General features: G+C 30.5%; 2 protein-coding genes across 3 annotated transcripts in view; one reads left to right on the forward strand and one right to left on the reverse strand.

The window, feature by feature from the left end:
- Positions 1-2792, reverse strand: part of LOC142328997 (uncharacterized) — a 100734-nt gene extending 97942 nt beyond the window's left edge. For both annotated transcript variants that reach the window (XM_075373233.1, XM_075373232.1), the window contains exon 1: positions 2344-2792. In XM_075373233.1, the coding sequence (XP_075229348.1) occupies positions 2344-2431 (88 nt within the window). In that variant the 5' untranslated portion in view covers positions 2432-2792. The remainder of the gene's footprint in view (positions 1-2343) is intronic.
- Positions 2793-4822: 2030 nt separating this feature from the next.
- Spt5 (Transcription elongation factor subunit Spt5) overlaps positions 4823-27854 on the forward strand; it is a 51637-nt gene continuing 28605 nt past the window's right edge. The window contains exons 1-9 of the mRNA XM_075372486.1: positions 4823-4979; positions 6167-6507; positions 7644-7698; positions 11526-11761; positions 14504-14641; positions 16054-16288; positions 20647-20737; positions 21514-21635; positions 25776-25962. Coding sequence (XP_075228601.1) covers positions 6194-6507; positions 7644-7698; positions 11526-11761; positions 14504-14641; positions 16054-16288; positions 20647-20737; positions 21514-21635; positions 25776-25962 — 1378 coding nt within the window. The 5' untranslated portion in view covers positions 4823-4979; positions 6167-6193. The remainder of the gene's footprint in view (positions 4980-6166; positions 6508-7643; positions 7699-11525; positions 11762-14503; positions 14642-16053; positions 16289-20646; positions 20738-21513; positions 21636-25775; positions 25963-27854) is intronic.

A 27854-nucleotide genomic window follows, 5' to 3' on the forward strand; every position in this document is an offset into this window, starting at 1 on the left:
TCATTTGAAAACGGGAGAAATCCTCCAATTCTATAATAAGGTGGATAGTTACACAATTGCACTGTGGTGAACAACACATTGCATAACATTTTTTTGTGTGTCCGTATCATTATTTTATAATAGTTTATGTATTAATTTTGTTTCACATCACTCAAGTAGTTATGTAGTGTAAAGTGACAACATTTTGATCCATAGTCATGCACACATCAGTTTGAATCTGACTTCATATACATATATTTTTTTTAATTTAAATATACTGATTTATTAATAATTATTAGCCTTTGTAAAGTTTTTTCAATTAAAATGGAAAGTATATAAAATCTTATTTCACTATCTCCCTGCAAGGTGTACTGCACTGAATTAATAACAAAATATGTTTTATGAACTGATATTGAATTAAACCAACTAAAATTACACACGTTAAAATTCTTATGAACGTAATTTATTTACTGTTTACTAACATTAAAGTGATATAAATATATTTGTATTTTCATGTCTTATAAATCAATAAATATGATATGGGCACTACATGACTTACTTGTACAGCTATTAAATTACATATACACATTTTTTAAATTGAAAAGTACACAAAATTTTATTTCATTAATAACTTCTGATATTTTTTCATTGTTATTACTGAATTATTATTTATTGTAAAAATTCTTTTAATAAAAAAAAAATGTTAAAAAAAAGAGATGAATTCTGATTCAAACCGATGTGCCTTCCCCTTGTAAGATCCAAATACTTCATTAATTAAATTTTTTTTGGCTATAACACTGGAACTGAAAATAAGTACCACTTAAGACATAATGTTGAAAAGCTTTCAATGAGGGCTTATTACTGCAGTTAAGAAAAAGTCCAAAATCCAAATTTATTGAATTTTGGGCTTTTTTGTACATTTTTGGTCCAGTCAATTGCAATCAAAAGGGGAGGTACACAACTAAATGTTACAACAGTCCTAAATCCAAAATTTCAACATCCTATGGCTAATCGTTTTTGAGTTTTGCGAGATACATACAGACATCAAGCCAAAACTAGTTAAAATGGATTCAGGGATGGTCAAAAGGTTATTTCTGTTGAAACCTGAAAACTAAAATTTTTTTGATCACAATATTTCCTTTACTTAGAACAAGGAAGTAAATATATGTTCAATTCTTCTACAAACAATAACCAATGTGATAATAAGACAGTAAGTAAATAACCAAACTAGCAACAATTTCCAATCTTTGAACTGGTAGATTCAAAAAGAATTGAAATTTTTTTGTAGATTTTCAGTTGATTTTATTTTCTTTTTAAATAAAAATATAATTTATTTTACATTGTTTAGATGCATTTAAAAACTGGGCAGACCTACATGAAAAAATAACTTCTTACATAAGAAACCTATATCCTGATATTTAACTTAAGTAATCTATGTAGAAGCAACTGGATTACTATGGGAACTTTCTCTACAAAAATAAAAAAAGAATTTTCAAGACTGGACAATTTTATAAAGGATGAGACTTATGAAAAAAAGTGGGCTGAACTGAGATCATCCTCCTTTTACCAAAGATAAACACTAATAATAATAAGTAATATAATATGACATTAAGTAATGATAAAGACATAATTTCTCTTTCCTTACTCTTTGTAATACTGTTACTGAAAACTTAATGTAAATGTTAAAACATACCATCAAATAAGCATTTACCTAATAATATAACTTTGAACCAGAAAGTACCAGTTAACTTAAAGAACTGTAAATATAGGTTAATTAAAAATAAAAAGTGACAAAATGATCTACAATATCAATTTCTTAAAAATACTGAACTAAAACTAGAACAAACAAAACACTACAGCAGCAAACAATACCTAATTCTAAAAAAACGGTTCTCAAAGAGATTTCGTAAATACAGATAAAAATTTAATTATTTATTTAACATGATGAATTTTAACAGTTTTTAATAAGTATCATATGCTTATTTTAACGAAAATCATTTAAAAAAACATTTATTCAACTCCCCACCAAACACCGTGTCCTACACAATTACTTAACCTAACTCCACACAAAAATACAATAGCGGTAAAATCTCAAATAGTTACTTGCAATCAACCTCCAGATTCAAAAATAATTTTAAAAATGAACATCTATCTATAGAAAATTTACTGTAAATAAAGTATACACAACAAATATGATAATTCATAATAAAACGTTCGAATCGGAATTGGAAACGTAGTTATCTTTTGGTAAGGCCATTTTGTTTCTTTAAAGCAGTACAGCAAGTTAAAAAGAATAAAAGTCAAACTACAATTCAAACACAAAATAAAATCCATACTCCCAAAATACAAATAAAAACACGATACCTGATCTCGATTCATCAATAGTCTTCAGCCAACACGAAGTTCTATCCTGGGTACTGGAAACCAGGGACTCCTGAGGATGGCAAGCCATGTTAATAAAGTTCAAACAAGAAAACACTGACAACCGATCATATTGCTACATTTCAAACTTTTATACGTTATATATCTTCAATAAATGTATATGATTCTCTTTGTTTATTTTAACATCCATTGCAGGACGGGTCAAAACGCTTCTGTAGTAGTTAATGTTATTCCTCAGCACAAATCACTTTGAAAATACAACACATTAACATAAACATAGCACAAAGACCACTGTTAAATCGGAACTTTATACATTAAACGCAATTAAAGCGATGATAAAGTAGATTAATAAAAGACACCAGGTCCATGCTTAAAAACATTTACAGAAACAATTCGATGCAAACAATCATCTTCACTCATAGTGACGTCACTTTGTAGCCTTACTGTTGGTGTGGTTAGTCATGCCAGCCAACATTGCACAACCTAAAAAACAGAATTACGCGGTTTGGAAGAGAATGATAGGAGATCACATGCTACATACTAAATTGCAGTTCCCTGCTAACTCGTCATTTGTTATATTTTTTGAAAGCAATTGACTGCTTATATCTTACAAAGAAAAATTAAAAATTGTAACAAAAATTCGGCTCATTTTACAGCGTGACAAAAATTAATGGAATTTGTTAAGCTAGAAATTCCCTTCACCTAAGATTAATCGTTATGGAAAATAATTAACTGTCACATTGCACCGAACAGCAAATGCAGAATTATTCTAGTAAAATCTTTTTGATATTATACGCTGAGAAGTTCTGGGTTCGAATCCCACCATGTTTGGAATTTTTTCAAACGCAATTTTCTATCATAAAAAAGAACAAGCTTGGATGACTGTATTGAGCAAAATGCCTGCATATATCAGAAGAATAATAATTAAAAATAACAAACATCGGCAAACTCGGACATAATACTCGGTTACTTTAACAAATGATAGAAAAAAATGAGGAAATGTCGGAATCTTGGCGAACCCCAGCTATCTCTGAATCCAATTGGCTGACCGCAATAAGAAATTTCAGTATGCTTTCAAAATATTAGGCAAACTTGTAAATGTAAATCTTCACTATCAGTATTTTAAGTTAATATAACCTGTTAACATTGTATAAAATTATACAAATAATACAGAAAAAAATTATTACATGAAGCAAAGCATCAGAATTTTATATTTCGTACAGTTGCTCACACGTCAGTATTGTCATATTTCCGGAAAAACTTTCCAAAAATAATATAACAAGAGTTCAGATCTTTTACAAGAGTTAATGACTTCTTATTTTTATGAGACATTAGGTTTTACTTAATTCCTAAGATGATGATTTTATGCAGGAGACTCCACATATTAAATTAGTTTTTTCAACTGATCGCTTACTTCAGGTCCTATTCTCGAGAAAGATCTGGTATCTTTTCACCTATCATTTCATCCATCAGTTCGTAGTTGAGATTCGTATCTGACAGCAACGAAGAAATAAAAATTATAACGATAAAAAATGAATTTCTCCTTTGATAACCCAAATTAGAAACTGTTGCATCGTAACCAGCAAATTGAATACAAAATTAAACTAGTTCTTCTGAAATAGTTCATAATGTGATTCTAACGATAGTTCTATATCGGCATTTTATTTAACCATACAGCTAGGAAGAAATAAACTAAATCAGGGATATTTAGATGAAAAGAGCGAAGAAAAAGAAACAGAGGAAAAGTATTTTTTGCTTTAAGTACAATATAATAAAAACTTTCTTTGTGAATTTAGTAAATTTTTATTTAACTCTCTCTCTGTAACATTTTGTTTTGCCCGGTAATGACATTACATTACAAATAATAATAATAATAATAATAAAAAAAGGAAAATTCAATAAAATATCATATTTTAAATATTTAAATGAATTTTAATCTCATCTATTTTTTATTTATAATTAATTGTGAGTTTTGTGATGCTGCTCTGATAAAGGTTTTACAACAGTTACTCTTACTTAATACATCCAGATAAACGCTGGAGGAGTACCTTTTTTGTCAGTTTTATCTACCCACTCCTGTCGTGTTCTATGGTCGTATTATTACAATCGTACGGAATGAAGGAGTTATTTAGATTTTTACGTGTTACTTTTCCCCAGATTTAACATACAATATTTTAACTATTCTCGTGACCTCATTTTTGATGAAAGGTGAATTACTGAAAACACTATTCAATTATAATTTATCTGGTTTGTAATCAACGTGCACGCGTAAACCGTATTTTCAGAACAGACGCAGTTTAATATTAATAAAAAACATTTTATTTTCTATAAAAATTTAAAATTTGTTTTGTATTAATTATCAATATATATCTTTTGTTGGGAAAAATTAAATATCATTATTTTACACGTGTAACATTAAAATATATAATTTAGTAATTTAATGTATTTTTGTGGAATATACCTTAGTATTTATAGGCGAGTTTAAAGTCATACCTCTTTGGTTTACATCAAACTCTCTACAAGCAAAGAGTTGCTTGCGTTAGTAGAAGAGTGTAGTGTTTAATGTCAATATTGTTGCTGTTGAATATTACTACTAGTGCTTGATTCAGGATTGATTGGTAAGTAGGTTTCTGTTTTGCATTATATTTTTTCTGTAATATTGTTTGTTGTGTTTTTTTTGTTCAAAATTTGATTTTCCGAAATCTATCGGATTGTTATTTTTAAAAGGTTATGAAAATATTATGTAGGCTACATTGTTTTAATATTTATTTATTATTGTTGGATACTGATACGTTGACTAGTATCGGCCCATCACAGTTTTGTTAATAAGACATAAAAAATTTCTTCTGAACCCACAATTTAATGTGGTACAATGTTAACTTTGTTATTGTTTGGTTGTTCGACTTTTAATGTTTTTACTTTGTACATTCTTATCATTGTTCCGTCAATTTTCTGTCTAGGCCATCAAAAAGGCAGCATTTGCGTGTGTGTAATTACATGTGTTCTATAATATAAAATAGTTGATCTGAATGAGACATTAATTCATTAAAATGCTATAGACATTTATACAGGAATAACAAGAACCTATGTTAGGCTTTTTATGGAAAGAAAAGAGTGATGAAAAAATGCATTAGACACATCTATTCTGCAGCAGAAGGAACTTACACTTATAGACTTTGGTATTAGTAATCTGTTCCATTTGGGTCGTTCTGCATTTTTAGATTACATTCTTGATATTGAATTATTGCCATTTATGTAGTTCATTGGATCCCTTTTTCTGATTTTTATGGCTATTGTAACTGTGTATTTTCTTGGTCTATTTTACATTCTTTTATATGATATTTGAAGGTACATTATTATATACCAGTATTGTTGCTCTAAATTTACTGATATTACTTTGAAAATATTTTCTACATTTCAAATAAATCTTGGGAGAAGTTGCTTTCCAACATCCATTTATTTATTTTTTCTATTATCCAGTAGTTCATAAATTTGTTCTAATAACATTAAACTTACTGTTTTTGTAGTGTCTTTGGTAATTCTCAAATGTATGATTTTATATAAGAATAGTTTTTCAACTATACTGTTGTTATATTAATATATTTTACTACGTTCCTATTTTTTTCTGTAAATGATTAAATGTTACCCATGACCTGAAATGTTACTTCATGAACTGAAGTTACTCAAGGTGTCATACATTTTTAATATTGCTGAAATAGTTTAGTTTACATTTATTATTCTCATGTAAACTGATTTAATGGATTTTAAATTAGATATTAAACCCAAATGTCTATTTTATTTATAGTGGCTGATTTTCAAATTGGATATCAGGATGTCAGATGGAGAGGATTATGAGAGTGGAGGTGAAAGTGAAGCAGGTAGTTACCAAGGTAGTGAACCAGGAAGCGAACCAGAACAAGTTAGTGATGTTCAAGCCAGTGATTCTGAGGATAATCGCAGCCGTAGTCATAGTAGAAGCCGAAGTCGTACACCTAGTCGTAGCAGAAGTCGTAGCCAAAGTCAGTCAAGAAGTCGAAGTAGGAGTCGCAGCCACAGCCGTAGCCATAGCAGAAGTAGAAGCCCAAGTCAGAACAGAAGTAGATCTGTGAGTGCTTCAGAGGCTGAAGAAGATAATAATGCTAGGAGGTAGTTAGCATACATATATAATTAAATAGAAATTTAATTAAAGAATAATACATTAATTTAATAAAAAATGTTTATAATGTATTAGAATGTAGTTAATTCTCATTATGATATCAGATTCAAACAACTTTATATGGTGCTATTAAATATTTATTTATTAGCATATAAAAGAAAAAAGAACAAAATGAATCTGACAGATTTTAAAATATATATAGTTAAGCCGTCCATCACCAATAAAATTTTTTCCTAACTGTCCAACTATTTAATTTTTTGCTTAAAAAAAATCCTTCTGGTCTTGTCTGTTTCCTGAAGAGGGTAGTTCATGATAAGCAGCAGGACTGTCATGTGATTTATAAAGGCCGTGCATCTTGATTCAAGAATTTAATTATTTATATGGTCCCTGTCGACTGTGTGTATCATTTGGCATATACCGAATGGTAATTTTTATTCATTTAAGTTACTTTTTATTATTATATCCACTGTGGTTTTTATTTCACTTTTAGCTTATGTTACTGACTTTTTCATTTTAAGTTGCATTTATACATTGCTAGGTTTTAGTTTTTAATCTTTAGTTATCTAAAATAAATATATCGTGTCTGGGCAATAACGTTATAGCATTTTGTGCCCAGAAAAAGAAAACAAAAACGAAAAACCTTCTCCTGATATTATCTGGAAGAAATTTATTATGTGACATTACTAGAGTGATTTTATAAATGATTAATTCACTACGTAAGTATCTCACTTTCTGGATGAAAGGCTGAGATGCTACCACTCTGCCACAGAATTGGTAGAATTTTAATTACCATGGAGATTATTAGCACTTGTTAAAATTACTTGTAGAAAATAAAAAAGGAATCGGACTCTGTACATCTCATGATGAAGGCTGGAACATATATTTTTTTATTTAAATTGCCAAATTTAGTTTGCCCTTTTTTCTATTACGTGTTGTTCTATTAAAAGTTAGTCATGTAATTACACCATAAAAGGTTGTTTGAATCTGATATTGTAATGAGAATTAACTATATTATAATATATTTTTACATTTTTTATTAATTAAATTCATTAATTATTGCATTCTTTTGATTTTGATTTATTTTTGTATAAAAAATTATTTTCTTTTTTCTGTTTTTTTTTTCCAGTGATGAAGAAGAAGAAGAAGAAGAACCTGAAGGAGAGGAACTTAACACTGATGATGTAAGTTCATTAAATAAATAATTTTTTCATTTATGGTACTGTAATAATCGAGTAAAATTAAAAAGAAAACAAGTTGATGTTAACAGGATGGTTGATGAGTTGTTGGTTTCAGCGAGGGGAAAATGGGAAATGTGAAATATTTGTATATTTTTTTTGAAATATATCTAAAAATAAGTGTTTTATAAAAAAAAATCGCAAGGTAGGTTTTAAAGCTTACAAAATTTAATTAATTTTGAAATTAATAATTAAAGACATTGGAATTCTTATTCTGTATACACATTTTTTGTTTTAAGTGCAAAATATTTGTCGTAAAATGGTGATAAAATAAATTATGCCATCTTAAATATCAGAAAATTCACTATAAAATTTAATTTTTACGTAGCTGTATATTTCTCTAAACTATTATAAACATGCACATAATCACATGTGTGATTATGTAATCACATAATCAACATGCACATTCTTTATAAATCAGATTTGCAATGTGTCCAGGACTGGAATGCATTTGTGATCTTGTCTCTTGTGACAATTCCTCCTGGAGTATCAGTAAAGTTATTCACTGTTGTATATTTTCTATTTTTTAGCATTAATTAGTTATTACTATATATTTTTTATATGAAATTAATAAACTTAGAATATTTTTTAATGTTAGAAAAAATTTTACTTGAGTTTGAATATTTTTTTTTTTTTTTAGCAATACCTTAATACCAGTATAGTGTTATTTTATATTTTATGACAGTATTTATACGTAGTGTTCAAAAAACTGTTTTAAGCATCCGTAACTTTTCAGCGGTTGATTAAAAATAACAATTTTTAACATCGAAACTAAATAATAAACATACAAAAATGGGTACTTACGTATTAACGCCACCGCAGCTACAGCTTTATTTAAAAACAAAGTAGTCAATCGGATTTCGATGGAAAATGGGCCGATTAGAGTTTAATATAGATTCAAAACAGTCTCTTTATTAATTTTAATAAATGGTTATTTATATTATTTATTTTATAAATATATAACCAAACTTAACCTACGTTCGATTCGCTCTTTAACCTTGACTAATTAATAGGAATGTTTTGATTATTTAAATAATAAATAATTGCAATAATTACTGAATTTATTAAATAAATACTCAAAAAATTACGGTGTTAATTAGTGAAGGTTAGAGAGCGAAGCGAGCGTAGGTTAAGTTTGGTTAATTTATATTTATAAAATAAATAAATATAAATAACCATTTATTAAAATTAATAAAGAGACTGTTCATTTTCCACTGAAATCTGATTGACTACTTTGTTTTTAAATGAAAAACTTCTTTCTATGAAAAAACTATTTTTTTCATGTACTCATGCAATTTATTTTGACTCCTTGTAATTTTTATTTTATGTTGAACCCTCTAAATTTAGTTATTACAATGAAATTTTGTGTGCTGCTGCAAGAGATGTTTGTCTTGAGTCAGTTGAGCACAATGATGGTGATGGAAACATATCTGCTGTCTTTGATAGGAGTTGGCAAAAACAGAGACACACGTCTGTAAATGGTACTGTTTTTGCCGTTAGTGTTGGAACAGATTAAGTTATTGGTTTAAGTGTATTCTCCAAATACTATAGATGTAAAACTAAATTAGAAAATAAACATGAAGAATCTTGTTGTGCCAATTATGTTGGAACAGGTGGTGGCATGGAGGTTGAAGGGGGTTATAAAGATGTTTGAATGATCCGAAGATTTATGTAACATAAGTATACATTTTATTTTGGTGATGGCAATAGCAGTGCATACAAAACTGTAGCTGAAAGGCAACCTTATGGGTCAGATTTTAAAAATATAAAACTGGAATGTGTGAATCTTGTTCAGAAGCAAATGTCTATGTGTCTTCAAAACAAAGATGGGAAAAGAAAAATTACTTAATGGAAAATCCCTTGGAGGACTTTGTAGCCTGACACTAAGATTTCTGAAATTCAAACTTCAAGTACTGATAGCGTGCGTACAGCCATATGGACTATGTATTTTCATCTTGCATCAAGTAATAATTAACCTTCATGTGGATTGTGTCCTAAAGGTAAAAGAGTTGGTGCTAATTCAGAAAAGCACAACTGAAAGGTATAGAATATGATCACAAAACTCATACACATTTGCCTCAGGATGTAATGTTTGCTGTTAAACCTATATTTAGGGATTTGTCAAATTCTGTCTTATTTAAAAAATGTATATACAGCAGAACTCAGAATGCCTGTGAATCACCCGGTAGTGTTTGCGTATACCAAAAGATATTTGTTTTTCTAAATACTCTGGAGCTAAGAGTATATAAAGCAGCATTCAACTGTTATAACATGAGTAACATAACTAAATGCAAGATTCTGGATAAAGTTGGATTAAAACCAGGACAAAATTTAATAAACTGATTGAAAAAGACTGATGAGAAAAGGATTAAAATTTCTAAAAAGAAGATTCAAAAAGAAAAAAAGGCCAGGAGAGATATAAGTGATGCTAGGAGAAGACTTGAAAAGAACTATGAAGCTGCTGAAGGTGAAAAAACCCTTCCTACGCTGTTGGTGAACATTGAGAGCGTACTGTCACTTTTCCAAAAGTACTGTCATTTTTCCAAAAGATTATGTTTATATTCATTTGGGTACATGTTTCTTGGCAACCAATAAAGATATTTTAACAATTTTTTTTTTGTTCAGTGATAAAAGTTCTACATTGTAATGGGAGTTTATTATAAAATATTCAAAAACAAATTTAAAAAAAAGATTTTCTTTCAAAAAATTGATGTTGATGAAAAAGGGTTGTGGAAAAAAATTCTAAAAAAAGTTATTTTTCTCTGAAACAAAAAACGCTTCTGTTAAATTGCAGAAAAAAGGAGAATGAATAAAATAAAATTAAAAAAAACACATGATCAGATTATCTAAAACAGTTTTTGAGAAATATGTACCTAAACTTTGCAAATTTAAAATTAATAATATAGGATAGGCAAACCCCCTTAATGTATAGTCGGAACATGTGTGACATAATTTTTTTAAGATATATTCTATTTTATTGAACTACTGAGAAAAAAAATTGTACAATAATGTGTGATCCCTGTAAATTTTAGTACTATATTTTTGAGCAGACATATATCCTGACTTGCATGTAAAATGATTTTGAATAAAGATTTACGATCACCATATTTGACAAGCAAGAAGACACCCTTTTTGCCCCAAAAAACAGTAGCCATAAGATTTTTCACCAAACATTTTTGTTTGAACTTCAGACTAGGAGATGATGAAAGCTCTCATTGCACCAACTTCTGCTTTGTCTTGACATTGGAATAAGAAATCCAGATTAACACTGCAATAAAACAATTTATTACCTTAATTTTCATAATGCTGTAAAAATTCATGCGCTGCAACAAAATGTTTTTCCTTTTGCATGTTGGTTGTCATCTTTGGTACCCATCTGGCAAACAATTTTTTTAGTTTCATAAATCAAAGATCGTGAAACATCAAAAACAATTGTAAAATGGTTAAGTACTAGTTTTCACCAATCTTTTCATTTACTTAAACCAAATCGCCTGTTATATACAATTGCAATACTTGAAATTTTGATAATTGTGAAAACATTTTTATAACATAATGTGTGAAATTTACATTTAATTCCTTTATTAGAAAGTTCTTTGAAAGGTTTTTTTATAAGCAATCTTTTGTTTGAATGTATTCATTAAAAGATATACTTTTTTATTTATAAAGTATTATGTATGTAATAATACTGTTCTTTTAAATGATTTTTAATTCTACTTTATACTTTTTCTTCAATTCAAGATGTTAATGATTTTTTTTATTCCAAATTGTTTTAGGAGTATGATGAGGAGGAAGAAGAAGAGGATGAAGGCCCTCGCAATAAAAAGAAAAAGAAAACAGATAGATATGGTGGTTTTATTATTGATGAAGCTGAGGTTGATGATGAAGTTGAAGATGAAGATGAATGGGAGGAAGGTGCCCAGGAAATTGGCATTGTTGGTACCGAAATGGAAGAGTTGGGACCAACCGCCAGAGAAATTGAAGGGAGAAGACGTGCTAATACGCTGTGGGAGTAAGTTTCCCTTAACATACACTCTGGTTTTCAATTTCTTTCAGAGATTTTCTCTAAAAATTATTTAATTTCTTTTCACTTATCTTTTATCAGTCACTTACTCTTAGCTAGGTTTCAGAATACTAACCCACCAGATTGGGCTAGTGGTGAACTTGTCAACCGCCGAGGGCTGGATGGACATGCAAAATTTAAAGATTTCTGTGCGCAAGACGAAGTTTATGCTTCTGAAGGGTACAGACAAGTTATCAAGCAGTCGTAACCCCCACATTAAGTATAAAGGCTGTGTAATCAGCCAAGTAAGGGTTCATAAGTACCTAGGTGTTTTGTTTGATGACAAGTTGCTTTTTAGTAACCACATTAAGCAAGTTGCGGCAGACTCCGTCTCTGTAATGCACAAACTTAGAAGGGTTGCTCGAAAGGATTATGGGCTGTCGGGCCGTCAAATGTACTTGGTGTACCGAGGTGTCTTCAAGAGCATGATCGCATATGCTGCACCAATTTGGGCGCATAGGTTGGATAGAAATAGAGCACTGCTTCAAAATTTAAGGAGTGCCAGCGCAGAGCCTTGATAGTATGCACTGGTGTGTTTAAACCAACCTCCTACGAGGCTACCACCATATTGGGTAAGGCTCTCCCAATCGATTTAGTGGTGAAAGTTTGGGCAGCCATGTGGAAGTTGCGAAGAGGTCGGGAAGCCGAGACATTTGGGATGCGGTTTCGAGCCGGGCTAGAACCAGAGCGGAACGGCGATCACAACGCACCGGATCTAAATTTCATTCAGTTGCCCATTTCTCGCCTGTGGAAGAGGCTATGGAGCCTCCGATGGAGGCATGGCAGCTTGAATGGCACACCACGACTAAGGGAAGATCCTTGTATAGATTTATACAGGATCTGGTGCCCAAGTGCTCACCAACCATGTGGATTTGAAGCAATATCTGTTTTGGTTTCGCCTAGCAGCTGATGAGTTGTGTGTCTGCGGGGAGGTCCAGTCGAACGAGGATATGATGTTCGACTGCCCTGCTCTTGGGGGGCCCAGAGACCAGGCCACGCTGGAACTTAGAGGTCAGGGGAAAAACTGGCTGCTCATAAACGGCGAGTCAGTGTGGCGAGAGCCGCATTGTCGGACCGTGTGGGAGTTCCTCGATGAGGTTGCGAAGTTCAACCGTCATCGCTAGAGTTTTTTAATTAATCTGGGTTATACTGATTCCTATAGCGCCACTGTGGGAAGTTTTTCCTGAGATAATGGCTGGCCACCAGCCAGATACAAGCTCCAAGCGCTTTAAATGGTGGACAGGCACTAGCTGGCATACAGCAACAGAGGCCTGACAGCCTAAATTACTGTCTTTTATTTTATTAACTTTAATGACTTTTAGTAATTGGTAACAAGGGGTGCGCCTCCCCGATCTAGACTTAGTTTGACAAGTGAGCGGTTGGGACACATAAGCGGGTGGTGAATAGCACCCTGCTTAATCCGCTCACGCTGATAGGTAGCTCAATAGGAGCTTTTAGGTAACGAGGTCACTAAACTGTTTTAGAGGCACAGTAGCTGTATCTTGGCACTGACATTTGGTCTATGCTCTAGGGCGACTGAATGGGATGGCGGTGGGAGAAATGCCAGTTAACCTCTAACCCACCAGATTGGTCTAGTGGTGAACTCGTCATCGCAAATCAGCTGATTTTGTAGTCGAGAGTTCCAAGGTTCATATGCTACTAAATGCAGTTACTTTTAAATGGATTTGAATACTAGATAGTGGATACCAGTGTTCTTTGGTGATTAGGTTTCAATTAGCCATACACCTCAGGAATGGTCGACTGAAACTGTATAAGATTACACTTTATATACATTCATATATATCATCCTCATTCATCCTCTGGTTCCAGAGGCTAAACAGAAAAAGAAAGGCTTCAGAATTCTGTTATATTATAGACTAATAAAATTAAAAATCTATAGCATTGACTGCTTCTTTGTCTTGAGATTTGAATAAGATATCCAGTTTTCATCTCTGGTAATAATGTGATCAAACAATTCATCACATTCATTATCGTAACACTGCAAAAATTCATGCTTAGCAGCAAAACTGTTTTCTGTTAACATTGTTGACACCCATCTGGCAAATAATTTTTTATAGCTTAATTTTTCAGTCAGAATTTCATAAATCAAAGATAATGGAACATCAGTGACAATTGTGACTTGTTGGACCAGTTTTCTCAATCTTTTAATCATGAATATTTTTCGCCCTTCTCAAGATCAACAGCACCGCTGTCTTACTTTACCATCATTCATAATATTCGGCCTGTGAATTTCAATCAGAATTGTTCTTTTTACCGTAAAAGAATCTGCTTACTCCTCGTATTTCACATTCTGCTGAAACATGAATTGTAGCATTCGTTATAAACACATGAGTATAAACAACCAACAACAAAATAACTAAACTATTGTTATTAACAGCCGACTATTGATTGAAATAATTGAGCTAAGCAATTGCTATATCTCTTTACATGGCATATATAGTTGGCAAATTCAAAATGGACTTTACTTTAAAAACATGCCTCATATTCTGAATTTAATCTTGAGTAATTTTGGTACTTTTATGATTTTATAAAAAAAAAAAAATTTCTACTGTGTATTAATCTAAAATTTGTAGTTTTTCCATAAATGTGATATTTATTAAGGTAAATGGTAATATCTCTGTGAGTGATGATGTTATATTAATTGTACTTTGTATATTAATTTTCTTTTAGCTCTCAAAAGGAAGCTGAGATTGAGGAATATTTAAGAAAGAAGTATGCGGATGAATCTGTAGTTGCACGCCACTTTGGAGATGGTGGAGAGGATATGTCAGATGAAATTACGCAGCAGACATTACTTCCTGGGGTTAAGTATGTATTTTTTGCTTTTGTAGTGATTTCATACTTAATTGGTTCTTAAATTATTTATATACTTAATTACTATTTAGTATTTAGGAAATAATTTATTGTAATTGATATTATATTTTAAATTTTATGATGACCCCTCTTATATAAAAAATATTTTCTCTACAAAAACTCTGTCCTTATAAAATAATAGTTTTATACAAGTGCAGCACCTGTATCTCTATAAACATCAAATTTTTATTGGGGTTACTGTGTTGTGGAACATACCATTCTTTCCTAGTAATATGTTGCAGAAACCATTTTCTTTAATCAAGTTTCAGTTATCTTTACAGCAACTGTCCTCATTCCACTTGTCATACTAAGATGGCTCATATAAACAATTCTTCATTTATTTATGTTGCTTAGGATTAAACTATGATTTTTAAAATTACATTAAATAATTTTTATGAATTAAACATTATATTATCAAATAAATTTAATTACAAATCAATAATTATCAATATATGTGGCTATTATGGCAGCAAATGTTTAACCTTTATTAGGTTACTGCCTGTATAGGACATAACATACCTTCTGTGTTGGTTGTAATGGCTTCCTTAATTCCTTTCATTATGTGATTTTTTTTTTTGTTTAAATGTAATTTTTGCAAGTAAATAGTGTTTTTAATGTATCCCCAGAAGGGTTAGATTTGGACTTCTGAAGGCCAGGATATACCATGGAATACCTGGAAATTTGCCATTCAAAGCCTGGTTAATGAATGAATTAAAATATTGGGATGCATCATCTTGTTAGAAATAAATTCATTCTCATTTTCGAGTTCATCCAGTTAAGGAAGGCAGTTGTCATTTAACATATCAAGATAAACATTTTCATTAAACCACACCAAACATTAATTTCCATCTGTTGCATGCTTTCTAAAAAAATTACATGGCTATTTTCAGATCACCATATTTGTGAGTATCACAAATAGCACTTCTGATTTTAGATTGCCTGTCATCACTATCTTCTGTTACTTTGAACTGACTGCACTTCAGCATGTCATAAAACATATTGTGCATTTTCTTAAACAGAAAATATATTAAACAAAGAAACATGTCTCAGCAACAAATAATGAGACCAATGCAGTATACAATGGCTGTTACACAAAATTTTCAGATGGAGGCTTTCAATGCTGCCAAGATAATTTCTCAAAATACAATAATCATGTAAAAGTTAAGGGATTATTTTTAGACATCATCATAAAAAATGATGTATTGGCTTGAATTATGATCAGTAATATTTGGTTAGGCTAAAATTTTAAGAAAGACAATATTGACGTATATTTTATATTTTTATTATTTTAGATTATTGTTTATTATGTGTACATTTGTTGCTGTAATATGGTATAAAAATTCAGTTACTTAAATTTTTTATTGCAGAGATCCTAATTTATGGATGGTTAGATGTCGAATTGGTGAGGAGAAAGCAACTGCTTTATTATTAATGCGTAAATTCATTGCATATCAATATAGTAGTGAACCTTTGCAAATTAAATCAGTTGTAGCTCCTGAAGGAGTAAAAGGTTATATTTATATAGAAGCTTATAAACAGGCTCATGTTAAACAAGCAATTGAAAATGTTGGCAACTTAAGGATGGGTTTTTGGAAACAACATGTAAGTAAAATTAAAAGCTAAAAGTAAAATGGATAATATTTTCATTTCCTATCTAAATTTAGTTTTGTTAATCTTGTGGGTTTTTATGTTATTATTTCATTTTGATCAGTTATTTTTTATGAATGATGTTTCTATCCAGTTTTTTCTCAAAAATTTGAAGGCTGAGAAAAAGTAGAGATAATTTCTAAAATGTTCACCTGTTGATAAACATTTTAATATTAGGATATTGCAAATATAAATTTTTTTAGCAAAACTATTTATTTAATAATTTAAACAATTATATAAGGCTTTCTAAAAACAATTGAACTTTAGAGGCCAAAATTGAGAATACATTTATTGTTATTGCAAAATAACATTAAGACCATATATGCATCATTTTTTTGATGACCTTTTGCTATTTTTCCAGAAAAAAACTTAATTTGTCACTATAGAGCTTGTGTTTTTTATGGTCAAAACATTTTGACATGCTTTTCACAGGCCTCTTTTGAAACTAACTTAACACCATTCAGGGAGTTCTGCAGAGACCGAAACAAACGATAGTCTGATGGTGTCAGGTATGGACTATACAGTAGATGTTTTAAGACCTCCCAGTCGAGTTCTCTCAGTTTCTGACAGGTTGTTAAAGATGTATGCAGTGTGCCCACTGCAAGCATGGTACACGGCACCCATTCTTCTGTTGACCAGTTCAGGCCATTTCTTTTGAATTGCTAGGTGAAATCATGGTAATTGTTGTCAGTACAGGTCAGTATATTGTTCTGCCTGGCAGCATTAGCTCATGATGAATGATGCCCTTTCAATCTCACCAAACGCACAGCATAAACTTCCTGGGCGTCATTGTGGGTTTTGTTACTATTGTGGAGCTTCTCCTTGCCTTCATCTAAGATTTTTTTGCACGTTGGTGGTTATCACTTTTCATCACTCATGATAATCGCTTCAGAAATGCCTCGATTTCGATACATTTTAGTAGAGATTCGCAGATTGAAATTGGATTGAGTAAATTTTTCTGAGTCGGGTATGAGTAAATTTTTCTAAATCAGATCTTCTTTTTGTAGCCAGCTTTCTCCAAATGGTTTAACACTATTTCGAGATGGATGTGTAGGTCTTCTGCGATGACTGTTTACATGCCGTTCTTTCTCAATTTTTGCAAGAATATGCTAATGCTATCTTGTGCGCAAAAGGCTCAATACTTTTTAGATTACCTATTTTTCTAAACACCAGACACAGTAAGAATAAAAAGGAGGTAAGAACACTTAAATAACTACAGTGCTTTCAGAGTGTCACTCCATCTTCAGCAGTCAAAAATATATTACAATTAATTAAAATTAAAATAAATTTCATCAGTATTTATTTACTACATAATAAACTAAAACCTCACTTACCTACCATGGGATGATAATAAAGGCATACAGTTAAGGTAAGTGTTCTCACCTTTTTATTCTGACTTTATCTGGTGATTATAATATTAATGTGTGCATATTATTAATTTTTTATATACGTATAGTATTTTTTTAATAACCATCCTCCTCTGTACCAATACAAATTGATTTTTATTTAATGATCAACCCAAAGTATAGAACAATTGAAATAGGATGATTTACCTTATTTCATTACATAACAGAAGCACTTTTGCAAATTTGAATCTCATCATTACAGCTGCATACATTTTATATATATATATATATATAATGACAACATAAGCGTATGGGCAGTATGTTGTCATGGATTGCAAGGTTTTGATGGTTTTTTACTATATATATATATATATATATATGTATGTATGCAGCTGATGATGCGATTCAAATTTTTGAAAGTGCTTTTTTATGTAATGAAATAAGATAAGTCATCCTATTTCAATTGGTTCTGTACTACGGGTTGATCTATTAATAGGGTTGATCTCATTTTTCTCTCTATAATTATTGCTGCCAATATGGTAGACCAATGTCAAATAAAAAGCTTTCTTTTTGAATATTCCCAATGAATCGCATGTCACAACTGCAAAATATGGGTGACATAACATACAACATTATGGCTTATATCAGTTGACTTGGTCACAGCTTTAGAATAATGTGGCACAATTATTATTGTTATTATTAATTATATATTGTTTCCTGTACCATGAAGTCTATCAACAAGATAGCAAATGTACTCCAGGTGATCAAGTATAGATATCAATTTGCTCATAGACAGATTTTGCTTACACTTTATGATTTCTTTGGTAACTAGTATTGTTATTCAAGTAACTGCTGTTTTTTTTCGGGAGTATTACGCAACATGCACATCAGTAATTTTTGTGTTCATCATCTTGTGCATAATACATCAAAAGATTCTAATGTGAATCACATTGGTGTTTGTTGATAGTTGGATAGTCTGAAATGCCATTTCTCACTCACATTTGCCTACTGTTGGGAAACATTCACATCATTTTTGTTCATTTCTTTTATATATTATATTAACACTGAACATAACAATAATTTGTTTATGAATTTTGAACAGTATCAAATATGAAACATTAAAAATATTATATATGTGACTGTCAGAAAGTTCAATATAACTACAAATCATACACAAATGACTTTAGAAACACATCAGATGCAGAGAGTGATGATGTGACTTGCTGCAAACAATATTCATAAAACCAATCAATTGTGAGTCATACATATAATATATGTTTTTTGAATAATTGTTACTTTAAATTATCCGTTTTTATTTCCACATTTACAAGGTACAAGGTTTTTTGACTTGCTTATATTACATCTGAAATTATTATTATTTCAGATGATTTAGCAATTTTATTGCTAAATTTTTGAAAGCTAATTAATATTTTCTTGTAACTTAAGCTACATTATCTGCATATTTTGATGTTTATTTATTAACCTGTTTGTATGTTTGGTTTTTATGTACAGTGTACACATACAAGGTCTGTTGAGAAAATAACCAACTTTATTTTTTTTTTTAAGCTTTATTATTAATTTTACAGATTATTGGTCCTTGTCTCCTTCAAAGTACTCTCCTCCCCTATTCACACACTTTTCCTAGCAGTGTTTCCACTTCACGAAGCAGTCCTGGATAGTTTCATTTCAAATGACCTTTAAGGTCTGTGACAAATTTGCTAGTCTCAAATTGGCGTTCTTTCATCACTGATTTTAATATCAGAAATAAGGAAAAATTGCAAGGAGCCAGGTCTGGCAAGTAGGGATGCTGAGGGAGGACAGCCATCTGATTTTTGGCGTAAAACGGATAAATTGACAAAGCTGAGTGTGCAGGCACATTGTCATGGTGAAGGAACCATGAGTTGTTTTGCCACAACTCTGGACTCTTTTAGCATATTTTTTCACATAACCATTGTAAAATACCTTGATAGTACGCTTGGTTCACTGTTTCAGCTTGAGGCAAAAATTCAAAATGCACAATTCCATTAAAATTGAAGAAATAGAGAGCACACTTTGACATTGGATTGACTGACATGCTCTCTTATGGCATAGAAATCTTTTGCCAATCCATTGTGATATAATTGAACTTTTGTCTCAGTGTTGTAGCTGTAAACTGAGCTTTCATCTCCCATTATGAACCTTTGCATGAATGTTTCATTGTCATCAGCTTGCTCAAGAAGTTGTCAACAAATGTTCACTTATGTTCTTTCTGCTGTTTGGTCATCCAATGAGGAACAAACTTTGCTGCAACTCTATGCTTGTTCAATTTTTCAGTCAAAATATTATGGCATGATCCAATCAAGATGCTAACCTTTTCTGCAAGTTCCCTGACAGTCAGTTGGCGATTGCACACACTAGATCGTTGATTTTCTGAATGTGGGTGTCATCAGCTTGAAGTCAAAGGCCTTCCTGGTCGAGCATCAATTGACTTATTATTACTTTTAAATCATGAAAGTCATTTGTAACATTGTGTATGATCCATCATCTCCATAAGTATGTTTCAAAAGTTGAAACATTTCTGTGAAAGTTTTCTACAGTTTCATGCAACATTTTATGTTGCATCATTGCTCCTGAAATCGTACCTTACAAAAATCACTACTGACACTTAAATACGTTGCACTCAAATAAAACATGAAAACTAAACGATATATCAACAATCCAAGAACATTCAGTTGCAGAGGGAGTTATGCGGAACACAATGCTGCCAACTACACGTCACTAAATAATATGTTGGCACATAATTAAAAATGTTCGGTTATTTTCTGAACAGACCTCGTATATTTTATTCTTTAGAAGGTACCTCTAAAAGAAATGATATTAAGAGTTACGGTATTAAGAGCTGTTAATTTATTAACAGATATACATTTATTAACCTGTTGTAAGTTTGGTCTTTATTTACAATATACTCATATATTTTATTGTTTGTAGATGGTACCTATTAAAGAAATGACAGATGTATTAAGAGTTGTTAAAGTGCAGTCTGGATTAAGGCCAAAACAGTGGGTTCGTTTGAAAAGAGGTAATTAAAATTTTAATACTGCTCTAATTTATTACGGATGTAAAAGATAAAAAAAATCATGCACACATTATCAATAGGTTTGTGATTATTTTAAAAATGAGTGTTAAAACTTGTGAGAAAAAATTTTGAAAAATTATAAATGTGGTGGTTATAAAAACAAATCTAAAAAAAAGTCTGAAATCTAGTTGAAATGTATGTCTGCCTCTAAATAATAAAAACTATAAGGCGTATGAAATGAATAGAGACAGTGTTTTGGGACAAATAAGATCTCTGTTAAACAGTCAGCTGATCACAAATTTTCTATATATATTTTTTAAATGTGTATTGCCATTTCACTGACATAGTGTAGTATCTTATTGTTTTAGCTATTCAGTTAGTATGTATTTAAACTACAGTATTAAATCTACTTTATGATTTTTTTTGTAAGCATTTTATATCCCAAATAATAAGATTTTACAGTATATGTTTACGTATATTTTAAGGAAAGATGAAATTTTGTAGTTTTGGATAGATTTTATTCATTTGGTTTATGTGCCAGGTATTATATTTTCTAGGAAATACAAATTTGATGTACAGGTTAGTAAGTGCATGTCAGATCTCATGCCATGTGCAAATATTCTATGAGATAAAAAAGTGTTTTTGTCTTTTCCTTTATGCTTAGAAAAGTGTGCTAGACTTGACTGTTCTAATAAAATAAGAGCTAATAATTTGTAGTAACTTAATAAAGTGTAATTTTTGTTGAAATTATAAAACAAAAGTTTTATTCTTTGTTTTAGGTGTGTATAAGGATGATATTGCGCAAGTAGATTATGTTGATTTAGCGCAAAATCAAGTTCATTTGAAGTTGCTACCACGAGTAGACTATACAAAACCACGTGGAGCGTTGAGACAAACACAGGTTGTTTATTAGTATCTTTGTTATAAGCATGATTTTAGATAATTCTTAACCAATGAAAAATATTGTTTTGTTTCTCCTCAAGAATGATTATTTTATGAAATATGAAAAAATGAAAAATGCTGAGAGTATTGTTGATTATCTTTCCCCAGATTTGCTGGAATTTTAGCTTCTTAATGTAAAACTTGCTTGATTGATTTGTTAAATCGGGGAAAAGTTATAAAAATTTGCATTGATTCAACCATGTCCTTAGGGATTCTAACCTAATATATTGTAAAATATTAGGAATGCTGCAAATTATAATTTAAATTTTGTTGGATGAAAACTGTTTAAAATTAACATTACTTTCTTTTTTCAAATTCTGATTTCATCCCTAACCCTTTGATAAAGGTTGAAAAATATTCTCACCTTGATAGTGTGGTATTTTTCTGATTAAAAGTAAAATAATAATAAAAAAAAGTTGGTAATTTATCCCTTTTGGTGGTACCAAAGCAAAAAAAAAATTATCCCAAAATTATCAGTGATTTTTGTGATTGCATTACTGAGAAATATCAGACCTATTTTTGGCTGTTAGTCACTATTTTACAATTTTTTTCGTAAAAACAGTTATTTTTGGTGGTAATAATTAATATTCTATTACAATAATTAATATATTAACATAAAAGAAAAGAAAAAAGCAAATAAAAAATTACTCACAAAATATGTTTCCAAAAATATTTTTGTCATTGACTGGAAACACACTTAAAAAAATTTCTGGGCACAAAACATTTTATTTCTCTTAACTAAAACTGTATACAATCACAAAATTTTAAAGAAATCGTTGAAAAATAAAATAGTTATGTTACATTGAAAACCTGAAAAAAATGTTTTTAAAAATGTGATGTTACCTGAAAAAAACCCAGGTTTTTTTTCAGTTCCTTGAATGCATTTTATCTGTATTAGCATTACATCTTGTACAGCATTACAGGGGAAACATATATTTCAAAGTCATTAGATAATAAAAAATGAAATTGCCTTTATTTCAGTTATAAACCTACGCAAAAATTTAGCAAGTATTATGTGGCAAAAATAGTGGGTGCAAACCGTTAATACATTTTATACACTGAAAAGTTGATTTTTTTCCTTTTTCCTCCATCTTTGGTGCTAGCTGCACTGCAAACTGAACAGTTCTTTTCTCTCTGCAATGGTATTTTTTCCAAAAGAATTTGGAAATTCTCTTCAGTATCACCATCTATCTGTTAACATATTAGGTATTGCAACAGCCCTGCTAGTACTAGTTTGAGAATTTTGTTCACTTCTATGTGTCAGCCAATTATGAGTCAGTTCTTCAGTAATTGAAATATTAAAATCTAATCTTTCAAGGGTTTTGACTCTGTTTTCTTTATACAGGATGTATCAATTCAGCATCATTCTACCAATGATATTGAAAGTGATTTTTTACCAAGCATTTGTGAAATTCCTTTCTTCTAAATATTGATGCAACGTCTGATCAGCCATCAATCCCTCTATCAGTGATTGTAATTTCTTATCATAGTTTGTTTGTTATTTTGTTATTTTTGTATATGTTCTGAATGTTTTTGTTCTTTGCTTACTGTCTGCCTTAGCACCAGAAGACAAAAGTAACACTTGGTGTTTCTGAGATTTTTCCCTAATCCAAGCAGTCAGTAATTCATTACTCCTCAGATATTTTTTCTGGGCAATATTAAATTTTCCTAACATTCATTTTGGGAATTCTTTTCTGTTTCTATTTAGAGTTCTGGTCACAAAAATACCATTTTCATACAAATGTTTAGTCAGAGGAATAGAATGGAATAAATTATCAATAATTAAATGAAATTGTTTCCTGAACAATCTGCGCACATCTATTTTGTTACAACATAAAACCCTAAAACCATTAGCTTTTATAATGTTTTTCTTCTATAGAAGCTCCCTTATACACAAAAAAAACCTAGGCAATAGTAACAGAGTCGCAAATTGATCATAATTTAACTCCCCATTGATGGTGTTTTTCAGTAAATATTGAAGCAGCTGAGTGTGATTTTTTATTGTGAACATGCTCTCATCAATTCAGATAAATTTATTAGGAGTAAAATAATGTTTAGATATTCTATTGAAGTTATCAACTAATGGCTGAAATCTTGCATAAGGATTTTATTCTGGTTCATCAGGTTTTGGGATGACTTTGGTATCTGTAATATGGAAAAATGTCAAAATTGACTGAAAAAAAAACTTCAGCTAAACATTTGTTTGAACCACGGCATCCTCTGAGTAGACATTGTATTCCAGTAATGGAACAATCTAGGTTTTCTATTTATACCCATGTTCAGTAGCTGAAATAAATGCAAACATTTCGTCTGCAGTAATTTTCTTCCATTTCCACAATAGACCATTAACTGATAATCTATCATTATTTTCCTCCAAAAATCTCATAGCATACTTCTTTGTATATTTAGTAAAGTTCAAAATCAAATTGATAGTAAAATATAACCTAAAACATGAAATAGGTCGAGAATTTCTAGGTGGACAATGTTTAACGGCTGGCAATTCATGGTTACTAAAATTATGTTCCATCCCAAAATAATTTTCATAATTTATTTCATTCCACTGAATATTATCAGTTTTTCCTGAATCTGAAAGGCCTATATTGATACTACTGAAATTATATTTGGGAATTTGTTCAGCTGTTGAGATTATGTTTTTGTCATAACTACTGTCACTTGAGGAACTAAATAACCTTGGCCTTTTTCTTTTACTGTCACCAAAAGTTAGACTTAGTATACCAGAAGTTGATAATTGATTTTCAAAAACCGGATCATAATCAGGATCACCACCCTTACCGTTTACAACAAAGCTATCTTCCCTTTCGTCTGACATTTTCATCATCCAACAAATCATGCAAGTGTTTTCACTTACCGGTGACCATGATCTATTCATTTTTAATAATTAAATTCAGTAAACAAATCAGTTCTACCCTCAATTCACAAAGTACGCAAAACAAATAACACTGAAAACAATAACACGTACCCTGACTGACAAAACAAAAAAACAACTCTGCAGTTGTCAAAATCGTCTAAATCAACTAACTAAACTCTTGACTTCAAAAGCCTTCTTAATGTATGAAAATTGTGTAAATTTATAAATGTAATGAATATACAATTCCTTGCGATTAATTTACTACTATACATGTAAAATTTCATTGAACAACAAAAATTACAAAAAAAAAATTTGAAATGTCTAGATAACAGGATGTTGGTATTTCTCGACAGTCCTACACATGTTCTTATATCCTGACATTGGTATTTCTCAACAAAACTATGAACTTCCTGATATCCGGATGTTAGAACCAAAAGTGTTAAAACTGTAAAACTTTTTAAAAGTGTTAAACTTGCTTTGCAGAAGGATTTTTTTATATGCATAGAATTATAAAAATGTATATAACAACTAGGATTCCAGTTTTTGGGATGAGAATGGTTTTAGAAATCTTTTTTAGCTATTACAAAAAATCAATATTTTATTTCTGAGTGTGAAAAAATGTACATTTATAAAGAATAATGAAATTGCTTAGATAGAAAGTATAACTTCTTATGAATTAAATATTTTCTGAAATATTTTTCAACATATCACCATAAAATATGAGTTTATACCTCATTTTATATAAGCTGTTAAATATGCAATTAGAATTTTCATCAAGTCTGCATTATCTTTAAATAAAGCACTATTTAGTACAGTCGTATTCCTTCTGGACTTTTTAAGAATTTGCTGGTATTAATTCCTTAAATACAAGTCAAATTTCTTTTGTTTTAGGTTTCTTATATAGTAATCTATATAAACTACACACATAATTACCTGCATTATTATCTCATTCCACTTAATATTATCAGTTTTATAAACATTAAAATGTTAATTTTATCTGGACATAGACTTAGGACTTAGGTGTATAAACCCTAAAATCTTAATTTTAATGTTTATAGATCGATGCTGTGACCTCAAAAAACTGATGATCAAATAGTTACATGTATGCTATTACTGGCATAATTTGTGTAGCTTTTATTGTAAAAACCTTTAATAGCTGTTTGTTGAAGACTATCTCTGCAGTGGAAATTTTATTTTTACACAGTGTATTTATTGTTTTCATTGGCTTAGGAAAGTGATCTACTAAAACGAAAGAAAAAGAGGCGGCCACCTGCTAAACCATTTGATCCAGAAGCAATACGTGCAATAGGCGGTGAAGTGACGAGTGATGGTGATTTTCTTATATTTGAAGGCAATCGCTACAGCCGAAAAGGATTCTTATATAAGAATTTTACAATGAGTGCAATTATAGCTGATGGTAAATATTTGTAATAGAATCTTATAAATGCATTGTCAGTACATTTTGCTTTTTGTAATTGTGATAAAAAATTCAGTTTTAACAATTAAAAGAGATTTTAAAAAAGTTAAGTTGTTTAATTAAATGTTAGTATTTGTGTGATACAATGTACTTGCAAAAAGAATAAATCATAGTCATTGTTTTAAATTTTTATTTAAATGCATTGCCATAAAATTTATTTAAAATTGCAGTATGTCTGTAAAATCATGGTTGGGGTTTCATATACTATTTATGTTTTGAAATATATATATAAAATACCATGTTATGATTTTGATTTCCACACTTGTTGCTGATGTTTTGTCTGTGGATTGTATACCATGTTTCGTCTCTCCTGTTACGATCTTTGTCAGAAAATTTTGATCATGATCACCTATATTGATGAGGTCTGTCATTGACATGTGTGTTTCTTTCTGATTTGCAGATAATATTTTTGGAACAATGTGTTTCCAAATGCGATGCATGTTCAGATCATTATGGAGAATACTGTGGCAACTTCCAAATGATATCAAACTTTTGACGCTATTTCTTTGACTGTTTTTATCTAGTTATTTTGATCAAAATTTTCTTCATTTTTTATGTAGTCTCGCCACTACAAATGTAGTATTCAACACTAACCCAACTATCACCAAAATGCTTATGCTGTTTTCTTCATTGTCATTTCTCCATTTATGCTTGTTTCAAGCAGGAATAATATCTCAGACTGTGAATTTTTAAGTAAAATGCAAAATCTGATTTTTGGGCACTGTTCACTGAACAGCTTGTATAGTTGTATTTGAAATAGGAAATATATAATGCATCTACATCATGACATTGTGAGTGTTGCCAACATAAAAAGCAAATTTCCCTTAATACAATTGCTGTTTTATAGAAACAATTCTGGGAACTATTTGAAAATACTTTGTAAATTTTTGGTACTCTGATAGTAATTTTGTAAAATAAAGCTTTATTGCATTTACTTTTTCGATAACTTGCTGCAGCATTGGTAGTAACATAAATAGAAAAAATTAATCTGAACAAAGGGAATTTTTATTCTGTGGCAGACTGCTTGCTGTTTGGTGTTTCAGGTTATGTTGTTAGTTCATATACAAACAGAATTAGTGGTTTTTATAATTCATTGTCAATTAGTTTTTGGTGACCTTCTGAGTTTCTGTTATAAGTCTCTTATTCGTTTCTAGTTAATATAATGGATATAACCCTATGAAAATTGTAAAAAAATTGTTATTCTGTCCCAACACTCACAAATGACTCAAAGACAGATGGTCAGTTAGTAGTGTGGAATTACATACTGTAAGTGAAATCATAAAAAGGTTTAGGGAAATAGGTTCTGTCTCTCCAACAAGAAAAGAAAAATGTGGATGGAAAAAGAAAACCATGCCCACACAGGATAGATTACTAATAAGAAAAAGCAAAATTAATCCACAATTGTTAGCTGTTGACCTTAATAGAGACTTGAGAGCCAGTGAGACTAATGTTTCTGATATGACAGTTCATAGAAGATTGTTGGCATTGGGAAGAATTGCTTGGAAACCTAAAAGGAAGCATTTACTGACACTTGTTATGAAGACAAAAGACTTCAATGGGCAAGGGAACATGAAGAATGGACCTTATTGTGGAAAAAAGTTATTTTTTCAAATGAGACTCATTTCTTTGTCCAAGGTGAGAGAGTAGCTTACATTTGTAATCAGTAGATTAGAAGACTACTACAACAGCACACCTGCAACAATCTCCCAAACACCCTGCCAAAAAGATGTTTTGGGGATGTTTACACATGAATGGTCAGGAGCATTTATGCCTATAGATGGGATGATGAAATAGGACCATACATTAACATATGCCAAAGAAAAATAGTCCCA

This window comes from Lycorma delicatula, chromosome 8 (assembly GCF_047948215.1).
Source record: "Lycorma delicatula isolate Av1 chromosome 8, ASM4794821v1, whole genome shotgun sequence".
Taxonomy (NCBI): domain Eukaryota; kingdom Metazoa; phylum Arthropoda; class Insecta; order Hemiptera; family Fulgoridae; genus Lycorma; species Lycorma delicatula.